The sequence below is a fragment of the Somniosus microcephalus genome, chromosome 16 (genome assembly GCF_052327205.1).
Source record: "Somniosus microcephalus isolate GS21.2 chromosome 16, FLI_Smic_1.0, whole genome shotgun sequence".
Lineage (NCBI taxonomy): Eukaryota > Metazoa > Chordata > Chondrichthyes > Squaliformes > Somniosidae > Somniosus > Somniosus microcephalus.
In genome coordinates this window covers 55686381-55703376 of record NC_141002.1, presented here as the reverse complement: position 1 = coordinate 55703376, position 16996 = coordinate 55686381, and the positions used below count along the sequence as shown (strand labels likewise).

General features: G+C 42.7%; 1 protein-coding gene across 1 annotated transcript; it reads left to right on the top strand.

Moving 5' to 3' along the window:
• The first annotated feature begins 1391 nt into the window (after positions 1-1391).
• Positions 1392-14498, top strand: gpr19 (G protein-coupled receptor 19). The gene is made up of 4 exons (XM_086009076.1): positions 1392-1537; positions 2221-2388; positions 3040-3120; positions 11917-14498. Exon 4 carries the CDS (start codon positions 11939-11941, stop codon positions 13175-13177), a length of 1239 nt encoding a protein of 412 aa, XP_085865202.1. The 5' UTR covers positions 1392-1537; positions 2221-2388; positions 3040-3120; positions 11917-11938; the 3' UTR covers positions 13178-14498.
• The last annotated feature ends 2498 nt before the right edge of the window (positions 14499-16996 follow it).

Below are 16996 nucleotides of genomic sequence, written 5' to 3'. Positions count from 1 at the left end.
GGGTGTTTGGGGCCCTGGACAGTGGGGAGGGGGGAGGTATAGGGGCAGGTGTTACATCTCCTCCGCTTGCACGGGAAGGTGCCAGGCGAAGGGGAAGGGCTGTTTGGGGTGATAGAGGAGTGGACTAGGGTGTCTCGGAGAGAGCGGTCCCTGCGGAATGCTGAAAGGGGAGGGGAAGATACGTTTGGTGGTGGGATCACTTTGGAGGTAGCGGAAATGCCGGAGGATGATCCGTTGAATGTGGAGGCTGGTGGGGTGAAAGGTGAGGACAAGGGGAACCCTATCGTGGTTCCGGGAGGGAGGGGCAGGGGTGAGGGCAGAGGTGCGGGAGATAGAACTGACACGGTCGAGGGCAGTGTCAACCACGGTAGAGGGGAATCCTCGGTTGCGGAAAAAGGAAGACATGTCTGAAGCACTGGTGTGGAAGGTGGCATCGTCGGAGCAGATACGGCGGAGGCGGAGAAACTGGGAGAATGGAATAGAGTCCTTACAGGAAGCGGGGTGGGAGGAAGTGTAGTCCAGGTAGCTGTGGGAGTCTGTGGGCTTGTAGTAAATATTGGTCAATAACCTATGCCCTGCCAGTACACTTTACACCTAATCCCAGCCTATTACCATCTCGTCTAGCTTCTAATCTCTTTTACTTCTTTTGGTTCTTTTATTCTTTTGTCCGATCGCAGCCCTGCCTTCGATCTAGTTCCTTTTCTCTCCAGTTTTGAAGAAGGGTCAAACCCGAAACGTCAACTCAAATTTCTCTCCACGGATGTTGCCTGACCTGCTGAGTTTTTCCAGCATTTTCTGTTGTTATTTCGGATTTCCAACATCTGCAGTATTTTGCTATCCCTCTAATCTCTGGAGTGGGACTTGAACCCACAACTTCTGACTTTGAGGTGAGTGTGCTAGAACTGAGCCCACTGACACTCTAAGAAGAACAGATTTGTTTTCCCCGTCCTGTATTTTGTAATTTCCCACAGTTCTGCATGAATACATTTACCCGCACACAGAGCTATAAGCACCTAATCCTTTTCAGCTAGATTCAGTTTGCCAACCCTTTGGCCTTAAGATTGTTTACATGTTATGTTTCATTTAAAAGAGCAAAAAGTGAACGAGTTGGCGGGGGGGGTAAGGCTGGCTTTAAATGGAACGAGCTCTCCGTGGTCCTGAACATTCCAACTAATTTAAGAGAATCTTAATTTGTATTTAAAAAATCAGGAAAAAGTACTGGCGTCATTTCGATGTATTACTAAAATATTTTCATGTGGAAAAGGTAAAGTATTGGTCGGGACGAATCCTGGTCGTGTTTTTTTTCTGAATGACTAGACCGTATTACTGCAACATGCAGAACATGGTTAAAATGAAGCTTGGAGAAGATCACATGACAATCCCCCCACGTGACCGTTTTTACGCCAGAAAAAAAAGAATCGGTGCTTTGACCAGGATACCCCGACATCTTGTTTCAGTCTGGGGTGAACAGCTTGGCCGCGGTACGGGTAACCCATGTTCCGGCTCTATCTGGGGAGTCAAGCCGGGCTTGAGCCAGGTATGGAATAGCAGCAAACTGGGGTCTGGGTGGGCGGGGGGAGAAGGGTTTGTACAAACAGCTGAATCCAGGCATATTTCTATAATTCGGGTCATTTTACCAACGTCTGTGCGGAGCCAAGGGTTTGATCAGTTTAACACTGACATATTTTGACAAAGTTAATGAATGGTTTTGCGTTTGGTTCTTTTTAAACTGTAGATGAAATGAGGATGGATTCCTGCTTGAGGCGATTGCTTCTCCGTGCACAGAATTCACAAAAGGCACGAAGGGTCTTTCTGCCCCCGAGATGTATGGAAAATGGCAATCGCTTAGGTTGAAATACTTTTGAAGTATCCTGATTAGACTGGCTGGAAATGATAACAGTCGGTGCAGATCAGAGGTTCTGTGGTTGGGTTTGATCTGCTCATTCTTGTGCGCACTTTCTCAATCGATCGGTGTTGTTCTATCTCACCAAGAGAACGTGATCTCGGAGTTGTAATTCCGACTAGCATCAGAAGCCGTAGTTGCCTGTCATTCTCACCCTTCCAACTCCTGCATCCTGATGTCTCGGTCTCTCGCGGCTTTGTTTGCAGTACAACAAGGACAAGTGATCTGAGAATGGTTTCCTATTGGCAAGACTGACCATGTTAAAACTGGGTTTTTATAATGTGATGTTCAGAACTGATGCGAATTTCCTTTTCTAGCCTTCACGCATGAGTGGCCGAATTAACAGAGAAAACAGCTTTCCTGATGGGTTCGCAATGAACCTGTTTTATCAGATGCAAAAGACAGTACCCCAAATTAAAACAACAACAGGATTTTTACATCATCTAAAATTAAATTGAAACACTGCGGGCTGGTCAATTTACCAGGTAAGGGAAAGCAATGAAAGAGAGCTTCAACGAGCATTATGTTACCTGTCTTTAGGACTGTACGGTTGTATCTACCGCTAAAATCTCCAAAAGAGATAACAACAGGACTTTTAAAATTAATTTTACGAATAGAGATTGTTTTTCTGTACAAATATGATCGCGTTACTTTGAAACTGTTTAAACTGTTTGCGAATGATTTACTCTGAACAATTATACCACGGGACCAGTAATTCACCCGCGTCAAGCCTCCAATCTGCTCCAGGCGCCAAGGGCAAACACTTCTCCCCCTGATGCATATTCTTTTCAATGATGTGATGTTTCATGAAATATAACTAACAGTATTACAATAATAAATTGACTGATTACAAGATAAATGACAGATGGTTTTAAAAATCCACTGTAGCTTACATAGATTAAGAAACGTGGAAATCTTACGGAAACATATTTTATTACATAATCCAAATTTGTAAATTTTATGTTGAATAAAAATTTAATAACTGAGGGAGATTTCCTCAGACCGCTATATTACAAGATACTTACGGGTGACTAAGTACAACTACCATTCGACCTATCTTAATTCGTCCATCGAGAAGGACCTTATCCTTCTCTCACCCCCACTGCTTCCTCTGATGGTTTCTTAAATTATTTCAGGGTTTCTGCCTTCATCACTCTGCCCGAAGTCCATTCCAAATGTTGATCACTGCGTGAAGAACACGAATATCAGTCCTAAAGGTATTATTTTGAACTTGTGTCCCCTCATCCGACACCACAGTTTAATGTATAGTATTCCAGATTAATCTTTTCTATACCATTTACTATCATATATTTCTATAAGATCACCTCTCCAACATCTTTGCAGACTGAAAAACTCAAATTTCTCAAATCTTTCCTTATAACTGGGACCCCTAACACTAGGGATCAGCCTCTGGCTCCTCCCTGCACTGCCTCCTGTGCTTCATTACCTACCTTGTTTTTTGGCAACCAGAACTGGACACAGTTCTCAAGGTGTGGTCTGACCACAGCACTGCACCGGCTGATCATGACTTATATTCTACTGTTTTGGCTCAACATTCTTTTGGCTTTGTTGACCATGTTGAATCTGGAATCCACTAAGACTCCTAGGTTTCTTTCAACTTCATCTTTAGCTATTTCAACACCATTCGTAGAGTGCTTATATCACCCAGTTTTCCTTCCTAATTACAGTACTTTACATTTACCCCGGTGAAATTTAATCTGCCATTGTTGGACCCACTCAGGTATTTTGTTTAATCCATTCTGTATTTTCTGAGCTGCCTCCTCTGATTCTACTGCCCCATCTCGTTTGGTGACATTTGCAAGATGACCACTTTGCATTTAGTTTCTGAATCCAAGTCATTGATGTTAATTAGAAAAAGTAGTTGTTCTAATTGTGAATCCTGGGATGCCCACTCAGTGCTTCCCCCGTATGCCATGACTTCTCTGACCAGTACACCTTGTTTTTACCCGTCAGCCAATTTATTATCCATTTCCCAATTTTTACCCTGAATCCCCACAACTTTAAATTTAACTAGTAGCTTTTGGGGCAGAATTTTATCAAATGCCTTTTGGCACTCTAAGTATACAATGTCCTAGGATTTACCACAGTCCAATTGGGTTGGTCATGCAGGATCTATACCTTCTAAAGCCATATTGACTGCTGTTTACTAGGCTGTTGTGTGCAGAGAATCTTCAAGTTTGCACCTCATAATCAATTCCATTATTTCATGTAACACCAAGCCCTAACTCTACAGTTCAAAACTACCAGATTTTGTTACAAACTTCTTTCTCCTTGTTGCACAGATTACCACCATACCGGTACATTTGTAATTTGAACATTAACATCTTTTTTACTTTGTACATTAGTCATCTTTTTCTGTTTTAAAGAGTTTCATTTCCCTTCACAAGGGGGGGATGGGATTCCGTCATTTTGGTTTCAAAATGTACTATATTTATAAAGGCTTTGGATTCTTGGAAACATTATTTACTAGTGTGCCACACCAGGAATATATTTGGTATAAAACAAATGCTTACATAGGATTTACATGCATGCACTGTATAAAGTAGTCCCCATGCGGGGAAGGTCCGAACTATTTAAGGTGCAGCTCTTGTCTCCCCTCCAAAAATACACACACACATACAGAGAGGTTATTACTTTGCCAGTTTCCCTAGAGGAAGGATTGAATTACAACCCTTGTATTTATAATCTCAATCTAACATTCCAGGCTGTTTCATCTAAAAGTATAATGATTCTTAATGAGATCAAGTTTCCAGATGCTTTAACTAGGATTGCTGCTGCGCTATTTTTCCTGTGTCAATGTCCATTTGTTCTGTTTAACGCTGAAACTGTGGTTGGAAGGAGCAGGGTGATAGTTTCTGTATAACAGCAGAGAAAAAATTGATTTCTTGTCAGAGTCAGGTTGTTTATTCTAGCCAGGAAGGCTGCCATTTATATTGGTGTTTTTCCCAACAGTATTGCTCACTGCTGTAAGAAAGAAAAGTATTTTCTGTCATATAATTACTAGTTGAAGGACGCTGCAGCCCATCCAATGAACACAAGTTATTTTGAGAGGCTGAATTTATCCATTTATAGCAAACAGTGCTGGTATAAACACCGTGTGAGCAAGTCTAATCACCCATGCTAAGACATAGTTAACATAATTGCTTAATAAATAAATTGGACCCACATAGGCAGTGACTACCACTGAAGTATTGTGTTATCATGCTTTCTTAATAGTAAGGGTTTGATTAATCATGTCCCATTGGAATCCTAATTAGTGCAATTGGTGAGGATGGTGGTAAAGGACAGCATGTTTAGATTTAATCTCAAATTTTGTGGTCAGTGTCAGAGTTTTGGATTATGGAGCAAATTGCACATGGAAAAGGAAGAAGTGAATTAGAAGTATGGACAAGTTGGAAATTGAGAACAACTGCAATACAGGAGAAAGTGATATAGAAATAATTGAGATCTGCGAGTTCCAACATTATTGTCCAGATTCCGGAGTTATGTTACAATAACAAAATATTGTGGATGCTGGAAATTTGAAATAACAACAGAAAATGCTGGAAACACTCAGCAGGTCAGGCAGCATCGGTGGGGGGAGAAAATCAGAGTTAACGTTTCAGGTCTGAAACTCTTCGTCAGAACTGGAAAAAGGTAAAGATGTAACAGATTTTTAAGCAAGTTTAGGGGAAAGAAAAGGGAGATGGGGAGGAAAGAACAAAAGGGAAGGTCTGTGATAGGATGGAAGGCAGGAGAGATTAAAAGACAAAAGGGATGATGGTGCAAGGCAAAAGGAGATGGTAATGGGGCAAGTTAAGAAACATAAGATGAATCTAGATGAAGTGTAAATGGGAATGGCAGAATCATCAACAGCTGTCATGAGAGAGAAAATAAATAAGTAATTTTTTTTTTAAAGGGGCCGAGGTTATAGTCTGAAATTGTTGAACTTGATGTTGAGTCCCGAAGGCTATGAAGTGCCTAATCGGAAGATGAGGTGCTGTTCCTCGAGCTTACGTTGAGCTTCGTTGGAACAGTGTAAGAGGCCTAGGACGGAGAGGTCAGAGTGGAGAATTAAAGTGACAAGCGACCGGAAGCTCGGGGTCACGTTTATGGACTGAATAGAGGTGTACAACAAAGCAGTCACCCAATCTGCATTTCGTCTCCCCAATGTAGAGAAGACAGCATCGTGAGCAGCGAATACAGTATACTAAATTGCAAGTAGTACAAGTAAATCGCTGTTTCACCTCGAAGGGGTGTTTGGGGCCTTACACAGTGGGAAGGGAGGAGGTAAAAGGGCAGAGTTGCATCTCTTGTGCTTGCATGGGAAGGTGCCGTGGGAAGGGGTGTTGGGTGTGATAGAGGAGTGGACCAGGGTGTCACGGAGGGAGCGGTCCCTTTGGAATGTTGAAAGGGGAGGGGGTGGGAAGACGTGTTTGGTGGTGGGATCATGCTGGAGATGGCGGAAATGGCAGAGGATGATCCGTTGAATGTGGAGTCTGGTGGGGTGAAAGGCGAGGACAAGGGGTGCCCTATCGTGGTTCTGGGAGGGAGGGGAAGGGGTGAGAGCAGAGGTACGGGAAATAGAACGGACACGGTCAAGGGCCGTGTCAACCACAGTCGAGAGAAATTCTCGGTTGAGGAAAAAGGAAGACATATCGGAAGCACTAGTATGGAAGGTGGCATCGTTAGAGCAGATGCGGCAGAGACGGAATAACTGGGAGAAAGGAAGAGTCCTTACAGGAAGCGGGGTGAGAGGAAGTGTAGTCTAGGTAGCTGTGGGAGTCTTTGGGCTTAGTGAAACATAGAAAAATAGAAGATAGGAGCAGGAGTAGGCCATTCGGCCCCTCGAGCCTGCTCCGCCATTCAATGCGATCATGGCTGATCATCCAAATTCAGCACCCGGTCCCTGCTTTCTCCCCATACCCCTTGATCCCTTTAACCTTGAGAAATATATCTAACTCCTTCTTGAATATATTTAATGAATTGGCCTCTACTGCCTTCTGTGGTAGAGAATTCCACAGGTTCACCACTCTCTGGGTGAAGAAATTCCTCCTCATTTCTGTCCTCAATGGCCTACTCCTTATCTTTAGACTGTGACCCCTGGTTCTGGACTCCCCAACCATCGGGAACATCCTTCCAGCATCTAGTCTGTCTAGTCCTGTTAGAATTTTATAAGTTTCGATGAGATCCCCTCTCATTCTTCTAAACTCCAGCGAGTACAAGCCCAGTCGATCCAATCTCTCCTCATACGTCATTCCTGCCATCCCAGGTATCAGCCTGGTGAATCTTCGCTGAACTCCTTCCATGGCAAGAACACCCTTCCTCAGATAAGGCAACCAAAACTGCACACAATACTCAAGATGTGGTCTCACCAAGGCCCTGTACAACTGCAGCAAGACATCCTTGTTCCTGTACTCAAATCCTCTCGCTACGAAGGCCAGCATACTATTTGCCTTCTTAACCACCTGCTGCACCTGCATGCTTACCTTCAGCGACTGGTGCACAAGGACACCCAGGTCTCGTTGCACTTCCCCTTCTCCCAAACTATTGCCATTCAGATAATAATCTGCCTTACTGTTTTTGCTACCAAAGTGGATAACCTCACATTTAGCACATTATATTGCATCTGCTATGCTTCTGCCCAATCACCCAACCTGTCCAAATCATCCTGGAGTTTCTCGGCATCCTCCTCACAGCACACACGCCCACCCAGCTTTGTGTCGTCTGCAAATTTGGAGATATTACATCTAGTTCCCTTGTCTAGATCATTAATATATATTGTGAATAGCTGGGGTCCAAGGACCGATCCCTGCGGTACCCCACTAGTCACTGCCTGCCACTCGGAAAAAGACCCATTTATTCCAACTCGGCTTTCTGTCTGCCAACCAGTTCTCTATCCAAGTCAGTACCTTGCCCCCAATCCCATGTGCCTTAACTTTACACGCTAATCTCTTATGCGGGACCTTATCGAAAGCCTTCTGAAAGTCCAAATACACCACATCCACTGGTTCTCCCTTATCTATTTTACCAGTTACATCCTCAAAAAATTCCAGTAGATTAGTCAAGCACGATTTACCCTTTGTAAATCCATGTTGACTTTGTCCGATCCTGTCACTGTTTTCCAAGTGCTCTGCTATTACATCTTTTATAATGGACTCTAGCATTTTCCCCACTACCGATGTCAGGCTTACCGGTCTGTAATTCCCTGTTTTCTCTCTACCACCTTTTTTGAATAGTGGGGTAACATTAGCTACCCTCCAATCCATGGGTACCGTTCCAGATTCCATCGAATGTTGGAAGATGATCAGCAATGCATCTACTATTTCTAGGGCCACTTCCTTAAGTACCCTAGGATGTAGATCATCAGGCCCTGGGGATTTAGCGGCCTTCAATCCCATCAATTTCCTTAACACCATTTCCCAACAAATACTGATTTCTTTCAGTTCCAGCCTTTCATCAGACCCTATGTTCCTCGACATCTCTGGGAGGTTATTTGTGTCCTCCTTTGTGAAGACAGAACCAAAATATATATTTAATTGGTCTGCCATTTCTTTGTTCCCCATTATAAATTCCCCTGATTCTGACAGCAAGGGACCTACGCTTGACTTCACCAATCTTTTTCTCTTCACATCTATAAAAGCTTTTACAGTACAGTCAGTTTTTATGTTCCCTGCAAGCTTACTCTCATATTCTATTTTCCCCTTCTTAATTAATCCCTTTGTCCTCCTTTGTTGAATCCTAAACTGCTCCCAATCCTCAGGTTTACTGTTTTTTCTGGCCAATTAATATGTCCTCTCCTTGGATCTTATGCTATCCCTAATTTCCCTTGTTAGCCATGGTTGAGTCACCTTTTTTGTTTTATTTTTATGCCAAACTGGGATGAACAAATTCTGTAGTTCATCCATGCAGTCTTTGAATGTTTGCCATTGCCTATCCACCGTCAACCCTTTGAGTGACATTCCCCAATCAATCCTACCCAACGCGCGCCTCAGACCATCATAGTTTCCTTTATTTAAATTCAGGACCCTAGTCTCTGAGTCAACAACTTCATTCTGCATCTTAATGAAGAATTCTATCATATTATGATCGCTCCAGATTGTTAATTAATCCTTTCTCGTTACATAATACCCAGCCTAAGATGGCCTGATCTCTGGTTGGTTCCTCGACATATTGGTCCAGGAAACCATCCCATAAACACTCCAGGAATTTCTCCTCCACAATATTGTTACTAATTTGGTTAGCCCAATTTATATGTAGATTAAAGTCACCCATGATGACTGCTGTGCCCTTATTGCACGCTTCTCTAATTTCCCTTTTAATGCCATCCCCAACCTCCGCATTACTGTTTGGAGGTCTATATATCACTCCCACTAACATTTTCTGCCCCTTGGTATTTCTCAGTTCTACCCATACAGATTCCACATCATCAGAGCTAATATCCTTCCTTACAATTGTGTTAATCCCTTCTTTAACCAGCAATGCTACCCCACCTCCCTTTCCTTTTTGCCTATCTTTCCTGAATATTGAGTTCCCAGCCTTGGCCACCCTGGAGCCATGTTTCCGTAATCCCAATCAAATCATAATCGTTTACCTCTATTGGCGCAGCTAATTCATCCACCTTATTACGAATGCTCCTCGCAATTAAGACACAAAGCCGTCAGGCTTTTTTTTTTTTTTAACGCTTAGACCTATTTGAATTATTATTTACTGTGGCCATGTTTGATTTAAACTGTTGATTTCTCTGACTGCCACTTTTGTTTTTCTCCTTCCTATCTTTTTCTTTTATCCTGGTTTCCCTTTCCTCTGTCCCTCTGCTCAGGTTCCCAACCCCCTGCCATTTTAGTTTAAACCCTCCCCCAGAGCACTAGCAAACACTCCCCCTAGGACATCGGTCCCACCTCCCCCAGAACCTGTTCCGATGTCCCAGGAATTTGAATCCCTCCCCCTCACACCATTCCTCTAGCCACGTATTCATCTGAAATATCCTTCTATTTCTACTCTGACTAGCACGTGGCACTGGTAGCAATCCTGAGATTACTACCTTTGAGGTCCTATTTTTTAATTTACCTCCTAACTCCCTATATTCAGCTTTTAGGACCTCATCCTGTTTTTTACCTATATCGTTGGTACCTATATGCACCACGACAACTGGCTGTTCACCCTCCCCTTCCAAGATGTTCTGCAGCCGCTCGGAGACATCCTTGACCCTTGCACCAGGGAGACGACACACCATCCTGGAGTCTCGTTTGCGGCCGCAGAAACGCCTATCTATTCCCCTTAAAATAGAATCCCCTATTACTATAGCTCTACCCCTCTTTTTCCTCCCGTCCTGTGTAGCAGAAGCACTCCTGGTGCCAGGAAGTTGGCTGCTGCTGCCTTCCTCTGATAAGCCATCCCCCCCAACAGTACTCAAAGTGGTGTATCTGTTTGAGGGGGATGTCCACAGGGGACCCCTGCACTACCTGCCTGTGCCTAGTACTCTATCTGTTGGTCACCCCTTCCCTTTCTGCCTGTCCAACCTTTGCCTGCGGTGTGACCAACTGATCAAACGTGCTATTCATGACGTCCTCAGCATTGCGAATGGTCCAGTATGAACCTAATCGCAGCAATGCAGTCTGCCAGTAGCTGCAGCTGGACACACTTCCTGCACACATGATTGTCAGGGTCAGAGGAAGTGTTTGTCAATAGCCTATCCCCAGAAATGGAGACAGAGAAGTCGAGGAAGGGAAGGGAAGAGTCAGAGATGGACCATGTGAAGGTGAGGGAAGGGTGGAAACTGGAAGCAAAGTGAATGAAGTCTTCATGTTCAGGGCGAGAGCAGGAAACGGCGCCGATACAGTCATCAATATACTGGAAATGGAGGTGAGGGAGGGGACCCGAGTAGGACTGGAACAAAGAATGTTCCACATATCCCACAAAAAGGCAGGCATAGCTAGGAACCATGCAGGTTCCCATAGTAACACCTTTAATTTGGAGGAGGTGAATGGAGTCAAAGGAAAAGTTGTTCAGTGTGAGAACAAGTTCAGCCGGGCGAAGGCGAGTGGTGGTGGATGGGGGCGGGTTGGGCCTCTGTTCAAGGAAGAAGCGGCGCATCCTCAGGCCATCCTGGTGGGGGATGGAGGTGTAGAGGGATTGGACGTTCATAGTGAAAAGGAGACAGTTGGGACCTGGAAACTGTTAAAGTGGCAGAGGGTGTCAGAAGAGTCGTGAATGTAGGTGGGAAGAGACTGGACAAGGAGAAAAAATTGAGTTGAGATAGGAAGAAATCAGTTCCGTGGGGTAAGAACAGGCTGAAAGGATGGGCCTACCAGGGCAGCCTTGTTTGTGGATTTTGGGAAGGAGGCACAAACGGGCTGTGCGGGATTGGGGGACGATGAGGTTGACAGCTGTGGAGGGAAGATCTCCAGAGATGAGGTCAGTTGCAGTCTTCGAAACAATGGCTTCATGTTTGGTAGTGGGGTCATGGTCCAGGTCCAGGGGGAGGTAGGAGTGCTTCAAGTTCAGAAGGAGTAGGTTGGAGTGAGTGAGGGGCAGCAGAGAAATTGAGACGGCCGATGTCACGCCAGCAGTTATAATAAATGTGCTAATCCCATTGAAACAGACCAGAAAGATTGCTATTACAGAATGTGGATATGTCCTTATTAGGGTTGGAACCTGTTTATATTGTTGCTCTAGAGTACAGGAAGCATCATTAGCTTGAGAGTACTTGATGCTCACATTAGGTGTCACATGGGTTTATGCTAGTACATGGAATAGACTTAAAGTTTCTGTAATGATGTTTAGAAATGCTGTTCAATACTAAATAAATCAGTATTGTTTGAATAGATTCCTTGTGGCCTCAATGACTGAAAAATTAAGATAGTGAAAAAGTAATGTACAGCTATAGTTACTTTCAAACAGTTGCTTTTAGAAACGCATTATCTTAAAGCTATTTTGATGTCAACTGTAAAGCTTTTTAATTGCTCTAATAAAACAAAAATGTCCTAATTCCTATTTTTTGTCCCCAGAAGTTGTTTAGTACAAAACTTGAATATGGTGTTAGCCGAAGAAATTCTTAATATGACACCCTCCGTTTCAACCCCAACAGTTGCAACTTCGGCCAATTCAAGTGAAATATTAAACACACCACCCGTAGGTAGCCAAGGGCAGCTGGGACTCAATGGACAGGGCCGGACAGAAATGAACACTACCATATATCAGGAATTCACAACAGGGGAAATTGTCGCCGTCAGCTTCATTTTTGGTGTGATCTGGCTTGTTGCTTTGTTTGGGAACTCACTGGTTTGCCTCGTGATCCACAGGAGTAGGAGGACACAATCAACTACCAATTACTTTGTGGTGTCCATGGCATGTGCAGATCTGCTCATCAGCGTGGCCAGCACTCCCTTTGTCCTTCTGCACTTTACCACAGGGAGGTGGTTGTTAGGGGATGTCATGTGCAAATTGGTTAGGTACATTCAGTATCTCACCCCTGGAGTCCAGATCTATGTCCTTCTCTCCATCTGCATGGACAGATTTTATACCATCGTGTATCCTTTGAGTTTCAAAGTGTCCAGGAAGAAGGCCAAAAAGATGATCGCAGCATCCTGGATTTTTGATGCTGCGTTTGTGTCCCCCACTTTGTTTTTCTATGGGACAGAAGGTGGCACCTGTAATTTGTTCCTGCCCCAGTCCTGGAGTGGTGTTGTCTATGGCACGGTTCATCTTTTGGTGGGATTTCTGGTTCCGTCTGTCCTCATCATACTGTTTTACCAAAAAGTCATCAAATACATTTGGAGAATTGGCACAGATGGCAGGACTGTTAGGAGGACAATGAACATTGTACCCAGAACGAAGGTCAAAACGATCAAGATGTTTTTGATGTTAAATTGCATGTTCTTGTTGTCCTGGTTTCCTTTTTATGTAGTTCAGATCTGGCAACCAGATCAGATGGATTACACGAGGTGTTCAGCACTCTTTCTATCCATCGCATTGGTGTCTTTCAGCTCTTCAGCATCTAAACCCAGCCTCTATTCAATCTTCAATGCGAACTTCAGGCGTGGTATGAAGGAGACTTTCTGCATGTCATCACTGAAATGTTACCGTAGCAATGCATACACCATCACTACCAGTTCCAGGATGGCAAAAAAGAACTATGTTGGGATCACAGAGATCCCTGCACCCACCAAAACCATTACCAAAGATACAATCTATGAAACATTCGACAGAGAAGCGAGAGAGAAAAAGCTTGCATGGCCTATAAATTCAAATCCTCCAAATACATTTGTGTAATCAGTATGGTTCAGGCTTCATTTGATGGTTCCATTGCACCACTGGAAATAAGAGTTTTATATATAAAAACATAAAAGACAAGAGAAGGCCATTCAACCCACTGAAAATCATCTCTCCAATACAAGAATTCTCCCATTACTGAACCCAACTGTAATTTGAAAAAAATGTAATTTTGTTTGTGGCTAGTTGGTAAGGGACCATATATTACATACAATCCTAAACTCCACTGTGATTGCATCAGCTATTTCAAATAAGTTACAATACTTCTTTAAATTAATGCACAAAGCGGATGATTCAACCAGCAAAACTGCTTAGCAGTACTTTAATATCTAGGACATGTCACTGAACTTCATAATATTTTTTTAATGTAACGCATACCAGACGGCGTTTGGTAAAATGTAATCAATAAACCTTTGAGTCATGCTCATGTTGTTTATCTGTTGCTGGATGTACATTGCAGTGCAAATGTTAGTCATTTTATGGCAGAACACACCATCAGAATACAGGAACTGACAACTAGTGAAGCAACATTAATCGTCATTGCAGTGATAGTAACCATAAAAGTAATGAACATATACATAATAGCAGTAGCATTATTCTGCAGACCTTACAGTTTAGTATTTCATTAGACTGCCGTGGTGCTTTCTTTGCACTTCACGGAAGTATTGGCTAGCTTCTAAAATGTACATACCCATAATCTTTGCATGTAAATAGGGCTGGATACTTGAATATGTATTATCATAGCAAGTTTGTGTCAAAATAAACTATCATATTTGTCACAAGGAAAATTACATAAAATCTTTTAAGAGCTGCTATTTTTTATCTTCAGTAAAATTGCTGATTTTTACCTGAATTTGATTTCCTTTAATGGCCAGTTCTACAAGTTTCTGATCCTTGTTCAAATATTGTATACAATATATGTACTACCTTTCTCTGCTAATTAAGAAAATGACATTTTGATATATATTACGTGCGTAAAGATAAGAATTTGCAATAGAACACAGTTCAATGAATGGTCAGCTAAAGTAACGGACAGGACAAAGGTGCAATTACTTTTGCACTGACATGAAGTGATTTGGAATTTACACAATGGTGAAAATTACAGTATAACTCAAGATTCATTCAGGCCAACACTAATTTGTGAGCACACTAAACCAAGAGACTTGTGACCACCTCCATTAGATAGTCTCACATGCTTGGAGATTTCACCAGGGGTGGTATAACTCCAGAAACATTTTGAAGATGCCCAGGCATTCTAATAGACCTCTGAGGAACTTTATAAATTTACTATTAATCTTAATACCATGAGACAAGCAATACTTCCACCTATTATCCTACACTAAAAATTAGCTGCATGTTAATTCTGCCCACAATCCCCATCACAGATGTGCAATGCTCCTTTATTGCTGAACTTAGTGCAATCTGTAATAAGATGCAACCATCTGTGCAATTCAGATCAGCCAGGTGAATGTTGCACACTATGGTCCAGATTTTACTGAAAAAATAACAGCGTCTGAAAAACGCACACTGTTATTAATGCACAAATGCACCAATTGACCAGCAATGTGTGGCGATAGAGATACCTCATGAATTGCAAATCGCCACAAGTTGCTGGCTGATCTGCGTCACTTCGCCATTAGCTTTTTGAAAATGACATCTCGCCCATAACCTCTGATTTTCATGAAGTTGCTGCATTTGCACGTTAATTGCCCATTAAACGTGCCAGAAAGGCAAGTCTAGTAATTAACTCTTAATGTGTTCATTGTTGATGACTGTCAATCAACCTCCCTTGGCCAGAAAGTGAACAATTAGAAGTGTGGAGTCCCATTCCTTCAGGTTGTGAATTGTTGGAAATTTTTAAAAATGTAAAATTTTACATTTTTTTTTTTCTTATTTTCCCTTTGTCTCTTTCCCCCCCCCCCCCCGAGAGAGACCTGGGGGTATATGTGCACAAATCATTGAAGGTGGCAGGGCAGGTTCAGAAAGCGGTTAAAAAAGCATACGGGATCCTGGGCTTCATAAATAGAGGCATAGAGTACAAAAGCAAGGAAGTTATGATGAACCTTTATAAAACACTGGCTCGGCCTCAACTGGAGTATTGTGTCCAATTCTGGGTACCACATTTTAGGAAGGATGTGAAGGCCCTTGAGAGGGTGCAGAAAAGATTTACGAGGCTGATTCCTGGGATGAGGGACTTCAATTATGTGGGTAGACTAGAGAAGCTGGGGCTGTTCTCCTTAGAGCAGAGACGGTTGAGAGGAGATTTGATAGAGGTATTCAAAATCATGAGAAGCCTAAGACAGAATAGTTAGGGAGAAACTGTTCCCATTGGCGGAAGGGTCAAGAACCAGAGGACACAGATTCAAGGTGATTGGCAAAAGAACCAAAGGCTACAAAAGCAATGCTTAGGATCTGAATGCACTGCCTGAAAGGGTGGTGGAGGCAGACTCAATCATGGCTTTCAAAAGGGAATTGGATAAGTACCAGAGGGAAAAAAATTTGCAGGGCTACAGGGAAAGGGCAGGAGTGGGACTAACTGAAGTGCTCTTGCAGAGAGCCGGCATGGGCTAGACAGATCAAATGGCCTCCTTCTGTGCTGTAACCATTCTATGCCCTGCTCCAGCAAAATCTGGGTTAATAAATACCAGTCCGAGACTGATAATTGCAACATTATTAGACTGTGGCAGCATATTACATAGGATATTCGACACAGGAACAGGCCATTTGGCCCAACCAGTCCATACCGCGTTTATGCTCCACACGAGCATCCTCCCGTCTTTCCTTATCTTATTCCATATACAATTAATAAAATGTGACTGGAAATACTACTATGATTGAATTAGATGGTATTAATGGAGTGGAGATACTGCAGACCACATCCAACATGGTCATATAGAATACCGAATAAAAAAGCGGATAAGGACAAGGAGGACCAAGTGAAAATCTTGTTCCCTTAACCCTTCCAACTCATATTTATATCTTTAGTCTTGCCTTATCACGAATGCTGGTGCCACATGTTGCATTTACCATAAATTAAAAGAAATAATGCTGTGGCACTGACAACAGCAGCTGCGGAAGATTACACAAATCAGCTTTTAACTGGATAGAGTGGTTGCAAAATGCAACAAGAACATACAGGAGCTAAAGTCTATAGTTTATGCCATAGATGAGGGTCTCTGGAATTGGGAATTTTCTCCAAAGGCATGATCTAATTACACACTTAATTTTAAGTACAGTCTACTCTTAATCCGTCAGTCATTTTTCCACTAAAATTTTGAATTATCCAATTTGAATTAAGCAACATAAATAACAGTGGGAGCTTAATTCAAAATGAGTTTTTTTTAAGCACTAAGTAAACTCTTACAATTAAAAAAAACATGTTAATACTTTATCTGACAAGAACAGAAAACACAAGACTCCTGTTAAAAGCAAGTGTGTATGAAATAAATAGCTGGGGAAGTCAACACCAACACAAATCATGACACCATTCACGCATCATTTGGTCAGTTCAACAGGCATCTAATGAAAATTAGTGTTTGATAGAAACTGGTTATTTCCCTTAAAAATAATGCACTAGAAGACTGACATTGACAGTTTTGTGTGAAAGATGACATGTTTAGACACAGCTGGCCTCTGAAAGCCAGTTTGATTTTGATGGCTGCCCATTTACCCATCCCAGTGAAGTTCAGGGCTCTCTCCCCTTTCTCGTGGATAAAGAAGGTGTCGAGGTGACAGGCTTTGTATGGAGGGGGAGGGGCAAAGGGAGAAGCAAAAAGTAAGAAGCATCAACTCTCCATGTTTAAAGTGTGGGGTAAATAC

Coding starts and splice junctions, on each gene's coding strand:
- gpr19 (XM_086009076.1), top strand. CDS start 11,939: ATGGTGTTAGCCGAAGAAATTCTTAATATGACACCCTCCGTTTCAACC.